The sequence below is a fragment of the Rhincodon typus genome, chromosome 13 (assembly GCF_021869965.1).
Source record: "Rhincodon typus isolate 14 chromosome 13, sRhiTyp1.1, whole genome shotgun sequence".
Taxonomy (NCBI): Eukaryota; Metazoa; Chordata; class Chondrichthyes; order Orectolobiformes; family Rhincodontidae; genus Rhincodon; species Rhincodon typus.
In genome coordinates, this window is record NC_063344.1 from 71766600 (window position 1) to 71786676 (window position 20077).

The window sequence follows — 20077 nt, forward strand, 5'->3', positions numbered from 1 at the left end:
AGAGGCTGGGATGGATCTCGGCACTTTGGCTAAATATTGTTGTGAATGTTTCAACCTTGTCTTTTGCACTGATATGTTGAGCTCTTTCATCATTGACAATGGAGATATTTGTGAACTGACTAGTGAGTTGTTTAATTGTCCACCACCATTCATGACTGGATGTGGCAGGACTGCAGAGCTTAGATTCACTGCATCCAACATTGCTGCTCTATGCAATATTACAAGATGTTCTAGAACTGCAAAAAAAAACTGTTTTGATTTTGCAGGTGCTACCGACGGTCAACAATATAAGCTAAAAGAAATTGAAGGTGAGTATTATGAAGTTGTTGCTGGTGTATCCTCCCTTCACATGTGCCTGCTCAACTTTTCATTGTAATAATGGGATTCATTTGTTTTATTCTGTTTGGAGCAGTTCATATTCCTTTTTTAAGAGTCATAGAGATGTACAGCACAGAGACAGACTCATTTTTGCCAACCCGAAATCCTAAATAAATCTAGTTCTATTTGCTAGCGTTTGGTCCATATCCCTCTAAACCCTTCCTGTTCATATACCCATCCTGATGCCTTTTAAATGTTATAATTGTACCAGCCTCCACCACTTCCTCTGTCAGTTCATTCCATATACACACCACTCTCTGCATGAAAAAGTTGCCCCTTGGATCCCTTTTAAATCTCACCTTAAACCTATGCCATCTCGGTTTAGACTCCTCCACCCCGGGGAAAAGATATTGTCTGTTTGCCCTATCCATGCCCCTCATACATAGAACATAGAACAGTACAGGCCCTTTGGCCCATGATGTTGTGCCGAACTTTTACCCGAAACCTAAGGTCTATCTAACCTCCACCGCTACCTTATACTATCATCCATATGCCTATCTAATAGCAGCTTAAAATGATTTTATAAATCTCTATAAGGTCACCCCTCAACTTCCGACGCTGCAAGGAAAATAGCCCCAGCCTATTCAGCCTCCCTCTATAGCTTAAACCCGCAACCCTGACAACATCCTTGTAAATGTTTTCTGAATCCTTTCAAGTTTCACAACATCCTTCCAATGGCAGGGTGACCAGAATTAGATGCAGTATTTCAATAGTAGCCTAACCATGTTGTACAGCCACAACATGACGTCCCAACTCCTGTATTGCTTGTTGAACAATTATTCAAAGAACAGTGAATAATTAAATCAGCATGTTCACACTAATGAAAGGTCTAATATCCAAAATCCAGCTGAATAAAAACCAGAATTGTCCACAAACTGAACATTTCTGTCCTAACAGTTCAGGGTTGCACTCTCAGAATGGAGCAAATACAGGAATGAAGATGTTGATCCAGAAGATGGAATCAGTGACTTTTGTGCACACATGGGACCTGAGTCTATCATGGTCTTTCAGATCTCCCCCCAGTCCCCTCCTCTTCCCCACACCAGTGCCCCCCTATTCTCAAGACACAAAATGAACAGGTTGATGACTCAGTGGTTAGCACTGCTGCCTCACAGCACCAGGGGCCCAGGCTCGACTCTGGCCTTGGGTGACACTGTGTGGAATTTGTATGTTCTCCCTATGTTTACATGGGTTTCTGCGGGGTACTCTGGTTTCTTCCCATGTCCAAAGATGTGCAGGTTAGGTGAATTGGGCATGGGAAATATAGGGTTACAGGGATAGGGTAGGGAGCTGGTTCTGGGTGAGTGCTCCTTGGAGGGTCGGTGTAGACTCGATGAAATGAATGGTCTCTTTCCACTCCACAGGAATTCTACGATTCCAACTGCTCGCATGTGCACAGCAGCATTGTTTTCTGGCTGAATTTAGGCCAGAACTCCCTCTGAAAAGATAAACCACGAAGAAATTATGATATTTCACCAGTAATCCGAAAGGCTTGTGGTGGCCTCAATGTAACTCTTGAGGGAGACGGATGTATGCCTGGATGAGAAGTGCTTTCAATGTAAAATAAAGTATCTTTTCCTTCTGGATAGTTCCTGCAGATGGTTCACAAGCCAGCAGTCTGGACAAAGAGTATCCTGACCTGGGTAAATGCACACTAACATCCAGCAATTACATAACTGAAGCTGTTTTGCCAATCCATGTACCATTGTCAATTGATTGTAGATCTACACAGAGGGTCAATTCCTGGTTCAGTGGTGTAAAAACTGTTTAGAGATATATTGAAAGCAAGCTAGAAATATCAGTAGTCTCAGTATTAATGTAAAATCTATGGCACACAATCAGCTGCTTGTAGCCATCTACTCTCTGCAGGTATTCATGTTTCATTTGAACCTCCTCCCAATACATCCTCTGACCCAGCAATCATGTCCCTCCATTGACTTCTCCTTTGTGTCTGTACAGAGCCTTCCCTTCAGTGTATTGATGTGGCAATGATCTCCACAATTTCATCACTCACTGTGCAATGAATCGCAATATGACAAGATGCTACAATCCATAAAGAAGGTGGAACTGTAATTCTTGACTAGTGCTAGATAGTGAAAGCCAAACTAGGATTGTGTATGGTCTGGTCAAACCATGATGATGTGTCCAATTTTGACATCCAAGGCATAAGGACCAAAGGACAAAATGACAATACCATGCTGTGCGCCAAGAAGCATCTTGAAAGGCATTTTCAGAAACAGCCTGACAAAAGTACAATAGTGAATAGCACCAAATAATATTGCATCTCAGACCTATTAATTTCATGAGGGGCAAAGCATAGACAATATGGATGAGGGCTCGGCAGGGAAACACAAACCTTGGAGTAATAACAGGGTGAGTTGTTGTGTGATCCAGTAAGAATGAAGGAGACAGAGGAACCTTTCCAATCCGTATTGATCTTGAGTCTTTGCATTGTTTCCCCATAGCAACTGGTGAAGGAAAGAGTGGCTTGGTATTTCCAACAAAGAAAACTATTCAAATAGTTTCATTGACTTTACCTGATTAGGAGGGTATTTGCATTGAGAATACTTCACCAGCGTATCCTTTCATTTTTAATAAAGTGTCATTTAAAAGAGGGAGCCCTTCCCTTCACAGTATTGTGCCAAAGTACAGCTGAGATGCTGAAAGGTGGTCGAAATTGTGTACATGCACACCAAGGTCCCTCTGATCCTGAGTTCTTCTCACGTTCCTACTATTTATCATGTATTCCTTTGCCTTGTTTGTCCTGCCCAAGTTCATTAGCTCACATTTATCCAGATTGAATTCTATTTGCCACTGATCAGCCCATCTGACCAGTCCGTCTACATCCTGTTGTAGTCTAATCTATTATGTTTCCTTCTCGCCTTCCATTCCCTGATCATTCAGACAGACACTGGTAAACTATATTGTGAGTTTTTATTGAGGGTGACAATATTATATGCACAGTGCTGGAGAACTTGGACTTCAATATCTTTTAACTGGTCTACTAACACATTCCAACCATGAACCCTGTGACAAACGACACGTCCTGTCTGCTCATGTACAGACTTAAAGACATTCTACAACAATGTGCACAGATGATGCTACCAATGTAAGCCTCTGAAAGGGTTAATGCGGAGGAATGCGTGAAGCACCATCTAATATGAAGATGTCACACGGACTTGGGGAGGAGAACAATTTTAGATCTTGAAGGAGTAGCACTTAATTATCATGCTCCTGCACAATCTCTGGAACAATGTTCATCATACCAATATAACCTGTTCCTGATTGCTAGCATGTAATACACTGCAGGTTCTTTAAGGCAACAGTCTCTTCTCTCTCGACCATCTAGTGGCTTTCCTCTTCCACATGAGGCCTAGCAGAAAGAAGGAGGAGACAGCAAATCTACCAGAAGAACCTTACGTCATGATGAGAATTTATCTTACAAGTGATCACATTGTAGGAACCAGGAAGGGAAGGTTGCTTGATATTAACTAGAATTCTTATTGGATGACATTAGATAATTCTTTACTGCATATTTAAACGAGTGGTTCCCTTCCATTTTCACTCACAAAGTCTACATAAATCTTGCTTCTTTGATGTTGATAAGTTTCTTGTGCGTTGTTTTTATTCTGGTGTTCAAAAGCCCCCAGGACCAAGCAGTTCTAAATATTTAGTCATGCTGATCAAATGGTTAAGCTCAGACAGAAACAGGAAAGTTAAGGACTCTCCCAGATGCCTACAAAGCCAGTACACCTGAGGCAGAATTTGTAAGATTTTTACCAGGCCCCATTAAGATCATGACATTTAACGATATGAATATTAAACATACAACGCATTTCACAGATGTCAAAAAATAATATGGATTTTATTTTACAGATGACATGTACAACCTGAAGTCTATCAAAATGGATTTGACTGAGTTTGAGGCTTTTGACACATATGCTTGTAAGGTAACAACCAAAATTCCAACCCATAATCTTTCCAAATAAAAAACTGAACACCAGATCAGAAGCCTCTCTCTGTTCCAATTCAAAAACTTTATTTTTCATAATTTGTCAGTTACTGGGAATGTGAAGTTTGAAAAGAAATTCTGTAAAGTCCACAAGTCTTAGTTTCCACCATACCTGTGGTCACCCAATTCGCACTGTCTGCTCTGACTTTTAATTTAATTTCCATTTCCCTTTGTAATACTGTTTGTGCTTCAGAATTAGAATCACATCTAATTCCTTCTTCCCCATCTTGTGTCAGTTCCCAACATCAGAACTAAAGCGAGCTAGGGCTTTATTCTAATAAGTTGTTAGCTCTAAATCAGAAATCACTAGGTGTTCAGCATTGCTCAAGATGTGTCCAGTTTCACATCCAGCTGAATTGAAGTGATCTTTGAAAACCCCAGCAACAACTCTCCAATCTCACCTGTCCCATCCTTCATGCGAGTCCCTCAATGCAGAGCTGTGTCGTTGTGCTTAAGCTTGGCCTCAGTGTTTTTGCCTTGAACCATTTCACTACTAAGACTGCCTTCTTCCACTCAATACCTGCCCTACCCTTACAATGAAGCCTTTCTTTTCTTTAAGTAAAGTCAAAGTTTAATAATCTGTCCATGTGTCTTGAGTAGTTGTTCATTGGTGTCTCTTGGTATATAGTACTTGTAATTCCCTAAAATTCCTCCTTGTCCTTCCAGACCTGTCTACTTGCACACCATCCTCCCTCCAGTACTTCTCCTCTACATCATAGCTGGGTGGAACTGCTCTCACCTGGTTCCATTCTCATCTATCCCGCTGCAGCCAAATTATCATCTGTAATAGCTTCTCTTCCTGTTCGTGTATTTTTATCTCTGGTGTCCACAAAAATCCAACCTTGGCATCCTCCTCCTGTTTGCCATTTGCAGGCTGTCCTTGGACAATGACATGTAAGTATTTCACATGTACGCTCAGCTCTATCTCACAATCACCTCTTTTCACTCCTCTACTGTTGCTGAATCATTAGACTGTTGATCAATGTTTATTCCCTGATGCACAGATGTTTACTGGGAAGGCTGAAGATTTTGCTTTCAGTTCTGCTGCAAGCTGTCTATTTCTACATCTGACTGACTTCACCTCTGTCTCAGGTCAGCTGTTGCTGAAACTCTCATTCATGTCCTCCTCATTATTCCAACACACGCCTGTCTAATTTTTACATACCCTCCAGCACCTTAAGTCCAGCCAAAACTTTGCTTCTTGTGTATAAGCTTATTATTATTATTCAAGAACTTGCTTTCTAAAGAGCAGGAAAAAATGGATTCTATATTTTCAGTTCTGTGAAAATTTAAGGCTTTTCTTAACATCAGAGAGTCATTTTGAAGATTAAGTTCAAAGCTTCATTTACAAAATGTCGTATGACTTCAGCTACATTATCAAAAAGGTGCCTGGGGGTATGGCAGCAGTCTAGCAAGACAATAACATCTACACCTTATTGAACCTGTAGACTTAGACATTTTAAAAGTTACCTAGCCTGATGTCTTCCTGTAAAGAATCCTGATTTGTTGGTTTAAATACTGCAAATGCCTAGCTTCACAATCTGCTGAACATTCAAATCTTTGAGAGACTCCTGCTACAACTCAGACACGTGACTCTGGTTATCTGAGCCTACCTAGGCTAACCCCTCAGGAGACTGCAAACTGTTCCTTTGTTTTGAATTGGTAAAATTGTCACAATTATTATAACACCAGGACTACTGTTTCTCAAATGTGAATGTCCAAATTAATATTTGGACTAAAAATTACTTTAAAAAACTAAGATTAATAAGTGATGAAACCACTGATTTATGATGGCCAAAGGCATCACCGGGCGGCATGGTGGCTCAGTGGTTAGCACTGCTGCCTCACAGTGCCAGGGACCTGAGTGTGATTCCAGCCTTAAGCAACTGTCTTTGTGGAGTTTGCATGTTCTCCCTTGTATCTACGTAGGTTTCCTCCAGGTGCTCTGGTTTCCTCACACAGTCCAAAGATGTGCAGGTGGATTGACCATGCTAAATTGCCCCTAGTGTACAAGGATGTGCAGGCTAGGTGGATTAACCATGTGGAAATGTGGGGTTACTGGGATAGAGTGGGGGAAGCTGGGTCTGGGTGGAATGTCTTTGAAGGGCCAGTGCAGTCTTGATGGGCCAAATATTCTCTTTCCACACTGTCAGGATTCTGTGATCACCTGACCCCACAGCTGGCTGAGCTCAGAGTGAATTTGAGGAGAGGTAGCTGGGCTGAAATTAGGTTTTCAGCCAGAAGCAATAAACCCAGCAAACTCTGCCAAGCACCATCATGAGAATTTTTCACATGTTGGAGATGAAATCAAAGATGCAGCACTGAACGCAGGCTGAGAATTTCTCCCTGTGTTTCTCAAGAAGAAAATACTGCCTGATGATAATACTGATTGGAGAGAAACAGCAGGACACTGAGAACTCAACGGATAACTGCAATATTCTCCATTGGTGACAATCTCAGAAATTATCTCATCAGTTGTGGTCTGAGGTTAAACTCTTACACCTCAAGTGACCAGAAGAACTTTGTACTGTTATGTCACAGGGACAGCCAGCCACATCAAATCAGACTCACTAAATCTGGATCCATAATGCAGTGAAGTTAAAACATTCAATGACTTTCAATCACCCAATTGTTCCTAACTAGATATTAAGAATCACAGCAATCAGATGCCATGTTTATAACTCAAACAAAAATGTTCAATTTCATAGAATCCCTACAATTGGAAGCAGGCCATTTGGCCCATCGAGTTCAGACCAGCCCTCTGAAGAGCCTCCAACCAAGACCTAACCCCTTAACCTATCCCTGCATTTCCCATAGTTAATCCACCTAATTTACACATCCCTGCACACTGTGGGCAATTTAGCATGGCCAATCCACCTAACCTGCACATCTTTGGGCTGCGGGAGGAAACCCATGCAGACACAGGGAGAATGTGCAAACTCCACACAGTCGCCTGAAAGTGGGAATGAACCCGAGTCCCTGGTGCTATCAGGCAGCAGTGTTAATCACTGAGACCCGTGCCACCTCATTTATTACAAAATTCATTACTAATATTTTAATAGAGCAAAGCTAAACAACAAGGTAATGTAACTAATGTCTATGAACATGAGATAACAAGGTGTAGAGCTGGATGAACACAGCAGGCCAAGCAGCATCAGAGGAGCAGGAAAAATCTTGTTTGATTGTACCCCCACGTAGACAGACTGACAGGGATAGTTAAAGGATAAATTAAAAGAAAATGAGAGTTGTAACTGGCCAGTTAAATAATCGCTTCAACAATCAGTACCAAGCTTCTATGAAATTCCTTAAATGATGTGCTGTATCACAGGCACATGTGATTGCATCTTGCTTGAATTCTGAAGTCACCAGTCAATGCAAACAACTTTCTGCAGGGTCTGAGGAATATTCACTTTTCTTATAAACTGTGATTCTTTCCTCAGGACACCCAATAACTCAATAATGGAATATAAAACTAGAGAGGGTAAAACTCAAAAATCTCTTTCCAGTTTTGCAATTTCTGGACACATTGCCTTCTGCTCCAAAAAACAGTCAAAACCAGTTCAACTTTTGGTTTCTGTTTCTTTGTTCCACATTTGCTGTAGTTGGCCAGCCAACACCGTCTTCTCCATGATTGACCAGTGCAATGTCCACACAGCTGGCAGTCTTTGAGCAGAACACGTCCTGATGCCAAAACATCTTCAGTGTTCTTGAAACAATAATTAACCTGCAATTATTTTTCCAAACTGGTTCCCACGTGCAAACATCAGTTTGTTTGTTCTCTCTTTTCTTGTAAAACAAGCTGCAGTTCAAAGCTCAAAGTCTGATTCTCAGCTTCAGCTCATGGTTAGGAGGAGCTCTTCATCCATTGGGAGGATGCAATTGAAGAAAATTCTTGCGAAGGCCTTCCCTTGGTGAACAGTAAGGAGACCACTCTGTTGTTAGCTTAATTTGTCGTACCACCTTTCTTGGAGGTGGTCACAATTATTGTGTCTCAGAGATCCCTTGGTATGTTCTCCTCGTTCTAGGTGAGGTAAGGTGCATTTGTATTGCACCTCTCACACCCTCAGCATGTCCTAAAGCATTTTATAGCCAATGATGTAATTCTGAAGTGTAATCATTGTAATATAACAAATGTAGCAGCCAATCTGCACTCAACAATATCCCACATCCAGCAAATTGCTAGGTAACATTTTAATGATCTGTGAAATAGTGGTTAGGACAACAGAGTAAACATCACTGGCCATCTTGAGAAAAGTGACATGGGATCTTTCAAATCCAGCATACAGGACAGGCCCAGAGCTCAGTTTATTATCCCAGCTGAAAGAAGACACTTTCAATGTTGCTGCACCTCCTTAGTTGTGGACTAAGAACAGAAGAGAGGGAAATACTCAACAAGTCTGGCAGCATCTGAGTCAACACCTTAGGTCAGTAACTTTACCTGTGAAGAGTTAGAACTGTGGAGATGGAATGGAACAGAGTGGAAACAAAACCAAAGAGAAATTCTGTGAGGGTTTGAAAGAGAGGAGTAGCTAAATGACAAAGACTTGGTGGGAATAGCCAAAGGGAACAATTAAAGTAAAAAAGAGACAAACTAAAGCCCTCAGAAGAAGAACAGAACTTCTTCAAGGTTCTCTGTACTACACATAGGTGTCAGCCTGGATTCAATGCTCAAGTCCTTGATGCGAAGTCTGAAATCACAGTCATCTGACATGGGCTAGATCATGACATGCAGTCGTCATAGAATCATAGAATGCCTACAATGTGTAAACACGCTATTCAGGCTATCAAGACCCTCTGAAAAGCAGCAAACCCAGACTCAACCCCCCCCCACCCTATCCCTGTAACCCTACATTTCCCTTAGCTAATGAACCTAAGACTGCATATCCCTGGACATTATGGATAATTTAGCATGGCAAACCCATCTAACCTGACATCTTTGGACTGTGGGAGGAAACCAGAACACCCAGAGGAAACCCACGCAGACATGGGGAGAGTGTGCAAACTCCACACAGACAATTACCCAAGCGTGGAATCAAAACCTGGGCCCCTGGTTCTGAGCAGCAGAAGTGCTAACCACTGAGCCATCTTGCTGTCCCCATAAACTTTCTTTACAAACCACAATGTATGTTTCCAATTATATTCTTTAAAACAAAACATCATTTTCTTTTCATGAATGTATTTTTAAAATCTCTGTTCTTATAAGAAACTACAGGAGTTTCCAATAGCTGACTTGCTGAAACACAAAAAAACTAAGGATGACCACATGCAACATTCATACAATGCAAAAGTTATAAATGAATTACTGCCACCTCTTGACCAGGCAAATATCTTTATAAATGTATTGTTACCTCTTATTATTTGACAGACTAAAAGTCTTGTTCAATTTTAACCAATTGTTATAAAGTACATACAAATGAAGCTTTTTGATGAACCAGCAGTTTAACTAATTACAGTGATTTCATTTGTCATTACATATATTTTTGTCTGAATAGGTTTCTCCAAAGAGTACTGTGCAAAAACTTGTGAAAGAGCTATTGTTGTACGCAAGTACAGACCTGGAAAGAGTCCGAGCAATATGGATCTGGATTTGTTGTCACATTGGTAAATATTCAGCTAAGCATTCATTACAGTTCTGTGCATGAGTTGTTCGCATCACAGTTGAAATGCTTTACGGCACAGAGTTATGTTATAAGTAGAAGCAGCACAATATTTTTTACCCTCCCTCTAGCTCTCTTTCCTGTAAAAATACAACATTGCAGGAGGTAATGAATCATGAACTAACAATAAAGGTTTGTACTTACGTTGTGTCAGCAACATAGTAAAACTCCCCAGGGTGCAGTACCAGACCCTTGTCAAACATATAGGAGTTATTAGGGATTGGCTAAAGGTATGTTGTAAAGATTGTTTAAGGAGGAAGATAGAGAGAGATACAAGGCAGACGAGATTTGAAAACAAACATGACAGTTTTAATTCAAAAACACTACATCTACTTATTTCCCTTATCCATCCTACTAATTCCATCATTAAAAAACCTCAACAGATTTGTCAAATATGATTTTGCTTTGGCAAATTCCACCGCATTTTCCCAAATAATATTATTTTCTAAGTGGCCTGATTCTAAGACCAGGATAATAGATTCTATTATTTTATCTACTACAATTGTTAGACTAATGGGACTTCAGTTCCCCATGTTCTCTCTCCTTTATGTCTTAAGTAGTTGGTTTATGTTCATGTCCTTCCTATCCTTGGAAACTGTCCCAGAATTGGAGCAATTCTGGAAGCTCAAAACAAAAGCCTCTGCTGTATCTACAGCTGTTTCCAGTAAAACTCTAAGATCTAGGTCACTAGGATCAAAGGATTGGTTTCCACTTAGTCCCATTCATGTCCCCTGTGCTACTTCTTTACTTATACTGATGTTGCTAAGTTCCTTATTCTCACTACACTGTTTTATGTTATTTGAATCATTGAATCATAGCTTCATTATGGTGCAGAAAGAGGCTATTCAGCCCATCTGTCCCATGTTCATTCTGTATGGAGTTATCCAATCAGTCCCATTGCCTGGCATAACTCCAGAGCCCTGCAAGTTAATTTACTTCTAAAGTCTATCCATTCGGCCCCTCAAGCCATTTAATAAGATAATGACACATCTGATTGTGGCCTCAACATTCCTGCCTACTTCACTACACTTTGATTCCCTTGTGTATTAAGAATCTATTTCAGTCTTAGAAATTGTTAATGACCCTGCCTCTGCCACTCTCTAGAGAAGAGTGCTGCACAAACTCATAACCCTATAAAAGAAGATATTATTTCTCATCTCAATCTTAAATGAAAACTCCCTTAACTTTAAACTATGTCTCTGATTCCGGTTTCCCACAAGACGATACATCCTCTCAGCATCCACCCTGTGAAGCTCCCTCAGGATTTTATTTGTTTCAATTGGGTCAACTCTATTTTTCTAAATGCCATTGGAAACAGGTCCAACCTGTCCAATCTTTCCTGCTGAGATAATCCTTTCATCCCAGGGACTAGTCAAGTAAACCTTCTCCTTCTAATGTATTGATATCATTTCTTAAATATGGAGATCAAACTATACACAGTATTACAGATGTGATCTCGCCAATTCCCTGCTTTATTATAGTAAAGCTTCCCTATATTTCATTTCCCTTACAATAATTGACAACATTCCATTTACCTTCCTAATCACTTCTTGTTCCTGCATCCTAACCTTATGTGATTCGTTAAAACATTGACTCTCTCTATAAAGGTTTAGAATAACTGTCCTGCTGTTGCACTCAATGTCTCTACTTATAAAGATCAAAACCCCAAATGCTTTGCTAACTAGTTTCTCAATGTGTTTTACCATCAAAGATCAATGCATATGGACCTTCCAGTCCCTCTGTACACTCTTCAAAACTGTCTCATTGTGGATATTAAGCTTGTCATATCCCTCTGCTATAATGTACCACTTCACATCAAGAAGATATACTTGATAGTTGTATTAATGTGTGATGATCTACACCAGGGTCCCAAATGATGCAACTTTCAAATAATGTGCATAAAGTGCATTATCTGAGGGGAGAAAACAAAACAACAGAATTACTTCCGCATTTTAACATTTTGCTTTTCTATGCAAATTTTAAATTCCCAAAAGGAATAGAAACACTTCATCCCCACTAACTGAGAATGATAGAGGAGAACACTGAGCCATCTGAAACAGGGCAGGTTCCCATACTACTGGGATCTTGCTTAAGACCTATTTCACTGGGCTTTGCTGAGCTTCATCTCTACCCCAGAGTTACTTGCATTTTATTTTATGTAGTGCCCCACTCATCTGTGTGGGAGTACAGTCCAATAAGCAGCAGGAGCAGATTGCACTATGGTGTTATTCCAACCAGCAGAGAATTTTCCACCTGATACCCAATGACTCCAGTTATGCAAGGGCTCCTTAATGCCACACTCGGTCAAAGGTGGCTTTAATGTCAAGGGTTGTCACTCTCACCTCACCTCTGGAATTCAGTTCTTTTGTCCATGTTTGAACCAAGGCTGTAATGAGGTCCGGAGCTGAGTGGCCCTGGTGGAACCCAAACTGGGCGTCACTGAGCAGGTTATTACTGAGCAGGTGCTGCTTGATAACACTGTTGATAACACCTTGGACAGTATGGTGGATCATTAGTTAGCACTGCTGTCTAACAGCACCAGGGACCAGCATTCGATTCCACCCTCAGGGGACTGCCTGTGTAGAGTTTGCACATTCTTCTTGTGTCTGTGTGGGTTTCCTCTGCATGCTCTGGTTTCCTCCCACAGTCCAAAGATGTGCAGGTTGGGTGGATTGACCATGGCAAATGAAGGGTTATGGGGATAGGGTGGGTCTGGGTGTGGACTTGATGGGCTCGCTTCCACACTGTAGGCTTTCTATTATTCCATCACTTTACTGATGATTGAGAGTAGACTGTTGGAGTGGTAATTGGCTGAGTTGGATTTCTCCTGCTTTTTGTGCACAGGATATACCCGGGCAATCAGTTGGGTAGAGGCAAAACCAGCATGTAGCTGTACTGGGATAGTAGGAACTGCCGATGCTGGAGAATCTGAGATAACAAGGTGTAGAGCTGGATGAACACAGCAGGCCAAGCAGCATCAGAGGAGCAGGAAAGCTGACGTTTCAGGTCGAGACCCTTCTTCAGAAAATTTTATGAAGAAGGGTCTCGAGAAACGTCAGCTTTCCTGTTCCTCTGATGCTGCTTGGCCTGTAGCTGTACTGAAATGGTTTGTCTAGGGAAGTGGCAAGTTTTGGAGCATAAATCTTCAATACTGTTGTCAGAATATTGTAACAGTCTACAGCCATTGTTTTAACCACAGTGGTCAGGTCGAGTGAATTGAATTGGGAAGTGTAGGCTGAGGTGAATCATTACTTAGCACAGCTGAATGAAAATTATTATAAATGCTTCAGCCTTGTCTTTTGAACTGACCACTAGCCTCTACAGTCATTGTAGATTGGGATATTTGTGGAAACTCTTCCTTGGGGTTAATTACCGACAACTGTTCATGACAGGGTAATAGAGTTACGACCTGTCCATTAAGTCTGAGATTTCTTAGCTCTGTCAAACACAGCCTGGTTTTGCAGTGTGACATTCATGTTTATTTTGTAGCTTCACCAGGTTGACACCTCACTTTCAAGTATGCTGGTGCTGCTTCTGGCATGCCCTCCTGTACTGAACCAATGTTGATTCCCTGGCTTGATGGTAAAGACAGAGTGGGGAATGAGGTTACAAATTGTCTATGAATATAATTCATATGTTGATAGCCCACAGCGTGGCTGTCCAGTTTTGTATTAGAGCATAGAACATAGAACATAGAACAGTACAGCAAAGAACAAGCCCTTCAGCCCACAATGTTGTGCCGACCTATTATCCTACTCTAAGATCAAACTACCCTGCATACCCTACAGTTTTACTATCATCCATGTGCCTATCCAAGAGTTGCTTAAATGTCTCTAATGTATCTGATTCCACTACCACCGCCGGCAGCGCATTCCATGCACGCACCACTCTCTGTGTAAAGAACCTACCTCTGACATCTCCCCTATACCTTCCTTCAATCACCTTAAAATTAGAACCCCTTGTAATAATCATTTTGGCCTGTTTGATCTGTTTGAAATCTTATGTATCACATGGTAAAGTCACACATGTGATGGAAGGTGGAAATTCAGCTCCAGATCACTCATGTCAACACTGTCATGGGCAGATGCATCTTCAACAGGTAGATCACTGTGTACTCAGTAAGTTTTACCCTCTTGTTGTCTCACCAATTGTCACAGTCCAGTCTGGTAGATATGTCCAACATCATTCAGCTATCTTGACCATAAGTGCCAATCTTGTTGATCCCACAGGCAGACTACATTCTGCATCCTTTGTACTCTCATACTCCTTCCAACTTGTATTCAACACGGTGGATTCATCAGTGGAAAGGGATGGCACATGGTAATCAGCAGGATTGTCCTTTTTAACCTGATGCCATGAAATTCCTGGGAGTCTGGAGTCAATGTTGAGGACTCCCAGGGCAACTGCCTCCTGACTGCATACCGCTGTGCCTCCAGCTCTGCTAGGACAGGACATATCCAGGGATGGTAATATTGGTGTCTGGGGCATTGTCTGGAACATATGATTTTGTGAGAATGATTATGTCAGGCTGTTACTTGATTCATCTGTGAGACAACAGTCTCAATGTTAGTAAGGAGAACTTTGGGATTGGGTATGCTATTATATTTGAATAATTAGACTGACACTGTGCGGCTTGTCTGGTCTTATTCTCATTTTGTGTCTCACAATATGATCCATTTAATGCTGGACAAACTCAAAGGGAAAAGTGGTGTTCTTCTGCTTCTGAGGAAAGATTTGGTTCAACTGAGCACTTTGTTAAGTCATTTCAGGGGACTATTAAGATTCAACTACGTTGCAGTTGATCTGTAGACACATGTTGATCTGACCGGGTAAGGACAAGCCTACAGTGGACAGTGAAAGTCAGATGGTTTGTCTGTGGAAACAGCGGCCACTCCCAGTTTAAAGTTGGGGGAGAAACTGAAACAAACACCGAATTGTTAATTGGCTCAAGATGAGACTTCTGTCCCTATCTGGGGGCACATCTACCTCTGACAGCTCCTCACTCATCAAATCGCTAGCAGCTTCCTAGTCCCAGTACTGCTATCAGGAGTTGTGGACACTGTTGGAAGTGCAGGCAGACCCTTCCCCAACCTTTGATGATCACTATTGGATATAATGGGAGTCATTATGGGGTGGTGGTTGGGGGAGGGGTTGTTGGCCCAACAGTGATACAGGCCACCCAATCCCAGCCCTGCCACTTATGAAATACCCATGGTACTAAGTTAGTGTTGGGCACAGCAGCCACCCCATACAGTCTTATGCCCTGTTCCCTCGGAGTGCGTATAGAATGTTCCTGAGCATTCCTGTGGTAAAGAACTGGCCAAAAGGTACAGTGAGAGACAGGCAGACTAGAATAATAGGAGATAATTTGTAGATTCAAGAGCCAGACATAAAAGCAACTGTATTTACGGTTACGATTAAGATTGCAAATGGCATGTTGTTGTACACAAGCTGGAGGCCACAGGCATGGAGATATTTCTGGAAAAGGTGGGAGAGCAGTCAAACATAAAGGGCCATGTTGAAACCAGTGACAAGGACAGGAAGATGTTTGGGATCCTGAGTTTAAGGGGTTAAGATCTAATTTGAAGAATGAAATGGTCATAATCTCTAGACCGCTCTGTGTCACAAGTTGACGAGGAGAAAATCAGGATTTTCACTGTGTGGTGCCAGGGAATCAGAAGCAGTTGGGGAACAGGGAGAAGTTGTACTGCAGAAACGGTCTTCATTGGAACTGAAATGGCAGCATTGTTCCTGCTGAGACACTTAGTAAAGCAGTTAAACGGGTATGAACCAGGAGTGAACAGTGTTCAGGTGTGAGGGAGTAAAAGGAGTAAAACTGTCAAATGGAATCATAAAACTGAACTGAAATAAATAGTGTAAAAATATCATCGGGAAGAAGAACAGTTTTGGAAGATGGTATCCATGATGTAATTGGACAAGGGATTTTTTCATTTAAAAAAGAAAGTACAAGATATAAAAAGGTAAGCTTTCAAAAGTGGAGTGTAGTCTTGAGTGCCTTGTGGACCGGTGGACAAACTGGGGAAGGAAATGCATTAATAATGGTGTTAGAGGAAAGGTTGGGTATGGAGAAATATGAATGAAGGATTCTTTAAGTAGGAGGACAATTAGGGACTAGCAATCACATTGCAGGTTTAATGTTCGAATAAAAATGGATATAGAACTTTTAAAGACAAGTGTGTCTGACTATGACATGAAGGTTCAGAGGTAAGAAACGATTTAGTTTGAATGAACTTTCTGTAAGGTAATGCATTTCAGAGATAAATAAGCAGAGTATACTCTTACTGTAAATACGCTGAAGAACAAAGGATGTATAAACGTCTAAAAGAACAGTTGCTAATGACTAAGGGGTCAATAGAACCTTGAACAAAAACAATAAATTGGTCAAAAAAAACCTATGTTTGGTACATAGAATAAATTGTGGCCCATTATAGAAGGGGCATTAAATTTACTAGAAAGAAACCTTAAAAATGTGAAAAGGAAGACTATGGATCATAGAAGGCAAAGGAGAGACAGCTGGTGCATTGCTCATTTAGAAAGACAACTTTGACACAAAGGACTGAAATCTCTCCTCCTGAATGATTGCCTGATCCCATGATTCTATAGAAATCTACAGTATAGATTACCCAGAAAGATGTCACAGGGGAATCTATAGTGAAGAAGAAAGTCATAAGATACTGTGACAATTTCCATCAGCGCAAGGAGAACAGAATAGTTACTGGTTAATAGAGGTGTTTAAAATTGATTAAGGTTACGACAGAATTGATAGGGAAGCATTACTTGCTTTGGTTCACAGTCAGTGATCAGAAAGCATCAATTTTAAATGCACAGTAAGGAAAGGGGTTGGGGGAAATGCCTTTACACTGGATATTGGAACATGGAATGCTTTAACAAAGAACAATACAGTGCAGGAAGAGGCCCTTTGGTCCTCCAAGCCTGTGTTAGCACATTTTGCCCTTCCATGCTAAAAATGTCTTCACTTACAGGATCGGTATCCTTCTATTCCCTTCCTGTTCATGTATTCATTCAGGTGCTTCTAAAATGCTGCTATTGTGTCTGCTTCTACCACCTCCTCTGGCAGCTTGTTCCAGGCAGTCACTGCCCTTTGCGTGAAAAACTTGCCTCACACATCTCTTTTAAACTCCATCCCCTGTGCCTTGAACCTGTGTCCCCTAGTAATTGACCCGCCCACCCTGGAAAAAAGCCTCATACTTTCCACTCTATCTGCGCCATTCACAATCCCACAAACTTTTATCAGGTCACCCCTAAACCTCCTGTATTCCAGTGAAAACAAACCCAGTCTATCCAACCTTTCTTCATAGCTAAAATCCCCCATGCCAGGCAACATCCTGGTAAACCCTTTCTGTACCCTCTCCAAAACATCCACATTCTTCTGGTAGTGTGGTGATCAGAACTGTACTTGCCACAAGCGATAAGGAGACGAGTACACTGTTTAAGGGAAAACTAGATAATTATTTGAAGTAGCAATATTTGCCATAAGACCAAAAGATGTAGGAGCAGAATCAGGCCAATCAGCCATTAGATCTGCTCCACTATTCAATCATGGCTGATATGTTTCTCAACCTCATTCTCCTGCCTTCTCCCTGTAACCTTTGATCTTCTTACTAATCAAGAACCCCATCTACTTCTGTCTTAAATACACTCAATGACTTGGCCTCCGTAGCTGTCTTCTGCAATAAGTTCCACAGACTCACCACCCTCTGGCTGAAGAAATTCCTCCTCATCTCAGTTTCAAAGGGTCATCACTTTGAAGCTGTGCCCTCAGGTCCTAGTCTGTCCTACTAGTGGAAACATCTTCTCTAATTCCACTCTATCCAGGCCTCTCAATTTTTTTAAAGTTTCAAACAGATCCCCCAGCTCCAGTGATTACAGACCCAGATTCCTCAACCACTCCTCATATGATAAGCCCTTCATCCCTAGGATAATTCTTACAAACTTCCTGTGACCCCTTCCAACACCAACACATCCTTCCTCAGACACAGGGCCAAAACTGCTCACAATATTCCAATATTCCATTACTGGTTTCATCTTTGAATATAAAATTGTGATCTGGTAAAAGATAATAAAACAGTCAAATTTTATCCATTGCAAAAATGCTACGCAGCACATATTCATTCAGGGTGTGAACAATATCATTCTTCAGCTATTGATCTGTCATTGGCGCTGTAAATGCGACAGCCTCACAGTGGGTTACTGCTCAGATGCTGATGCCCTTTCTCCTGGTCTTGAATCAGTCCATACAACCATCACTGTCGGTGAACTTGTTATGGCCCAGGGTGACTCCCCTTTCCTGCAGCATTGGACCAGAGATGGGAATGTTCTCTCCTTGAGTTGCCTTGAACTACACTCGGAGTTTCTTTGCCAGAATAGCAAGCTATCTTCATCCTCTTCTTTGATGGCTTGTTCAACTGTTCGGTGAGGTTTGCCTTGTGTTTCAGAATATTTCATGAATTTGATGGTGGAATCTCCCGGTCCTCAGCATTGTCAGCATTTCACTTTCCATTATGGTTTTCCAACTTGCTGCACCATCTTCACTTTGTCTTCAATCAACAGCACGACTAGGTGTCACACAGGCTTAGCCATGTTCTTAGGATTTCACTCCGTGGTCTCGATGTGGAATCAGAATTCCCCTGTGATTTCATATTGTCACCCGGCCTAACGTGACCCCGAGTTACCATTCTGGAATTTCCATTTATCATAGGAATCCTTCTGCTGGATTTCTTAATCTGTCCGGGGAAATAGCTGACACATTCAAACAAACTAAAGTTTAGAATCACCAAAATTTGCCTCATTGCAATTTCACTGCAACAAGATGAATGTAGTTTCCTGTAGGAGAATTTTTGTTGTGTCAGAATTACCTCCTTGCACAGTACTTAAAAAAAAATTAAGCACAGGTTTTCCTACCATTTAGAGACAGTTGATTTAACAGAGAAACCTGTACAACAGTAAACTCCAAATGTCTTTAAAATTGCACTTGAAACAAATATAAGGTTACAATAGTAATCTGCAGGCAAAGGGACAGTGAAACTTTGACTTCACATAATGTTTACTTAACAGTAATAGTTTATTCTTAAAGGGACATGCCTTTACCTTCACAAGGTCTGTTGTGTTTGTCAACACCAAAATGTCTAAACATCAAAAGTAATTTGTACAAAGTGTTTTGCAACACCTCTCAAAGGTTTGATAAGTGCTATAAAATACTAGTCTTTCATAATTCAAAAATGAAGATTAGACTGCCATAAATCATTCATACATGTGTTGCTTACAAACTGGCATAATCTGAGATTAAATTCTGTGTTTGTTTGTGTTGGTGTTGGACTGAGGTGATCAAGGTCAGAAATCACACAACACCAGGTTGTAGGCCAACAGGTTTATTTGAAAACACAAGCTTTCAAACATAGTCCCTTCGTTAGGTGAAGTGAGAAAGAAGTGAACAGAACACAGGATTTATAAGTAGAAGATCAAAGGGTCACACCACTGATACGCATGTATTAAACAAACCTAAGATGCTGTTAAATCTTTAATCAGTTAGAAGGTTTTAATTTATTAATTTGTATATGTAGATCTCCAAATTCCTGTCAAGTCACTGCCCTGAGAGAACTAAAGATTTTATTAGTGTTAAGAAGAGGTAACATTTTAGGTCAGACAGTGTCTGTTAGGTGTGAGGCCTTGTTTAGAATCTGTTTGTGTTTTGGTTTGGAGTCAAACTGGTTTTATTTCTAAAGTAGGAATTTATAAAACACCACATTGACTGACTGCCAATAAAATGTGTGCTTTTTGAACAAAATAGAATGTATCTGCAAATACAAATTCACCCCACAGTGTGTGTGTGTGTGTGTGTGTGTGTGTGTGTGTCTGTGTGTGTGTGTGTGTGTGTGTGTATGTGTGTGCGCACATGCGCATGTGTGCATGTGTATGTGTGGAAGAGAGTGTGTGTGCCGGATGGGGTGGAAAGAGAGTGTGTGTGGGCGCACAGGAGAAAGAGAGGGAG

At 41.1% G+C, this 20077-nt stretch overlaps 1 protein-coding gene across 1 annotated transcript in view; it reads left to right on the forward strand.

The window, feature by feature from the left end:
• The first annotated feature begins 4259 nt into the window (after window positions 1-4259).
• Window positions 4260-20077, forward strand: part of ky (kyphoscoliosis peptidase) — a 56105-nt gene continuing 40287 nt past the window's right edge. Inside the window, exons 1-2 of the mRNA XM_048604147.1 lie at window positions 4260-4328; window positions 9883-9991. Coding sequence (XP_048460104.1) covers window positions 4260-4328; window positions 9883-9991 — 178 coding nt within the window. The remainder of the gene's footprint in view (window positions 4329-9882; window positions 9992-20077) is intronic.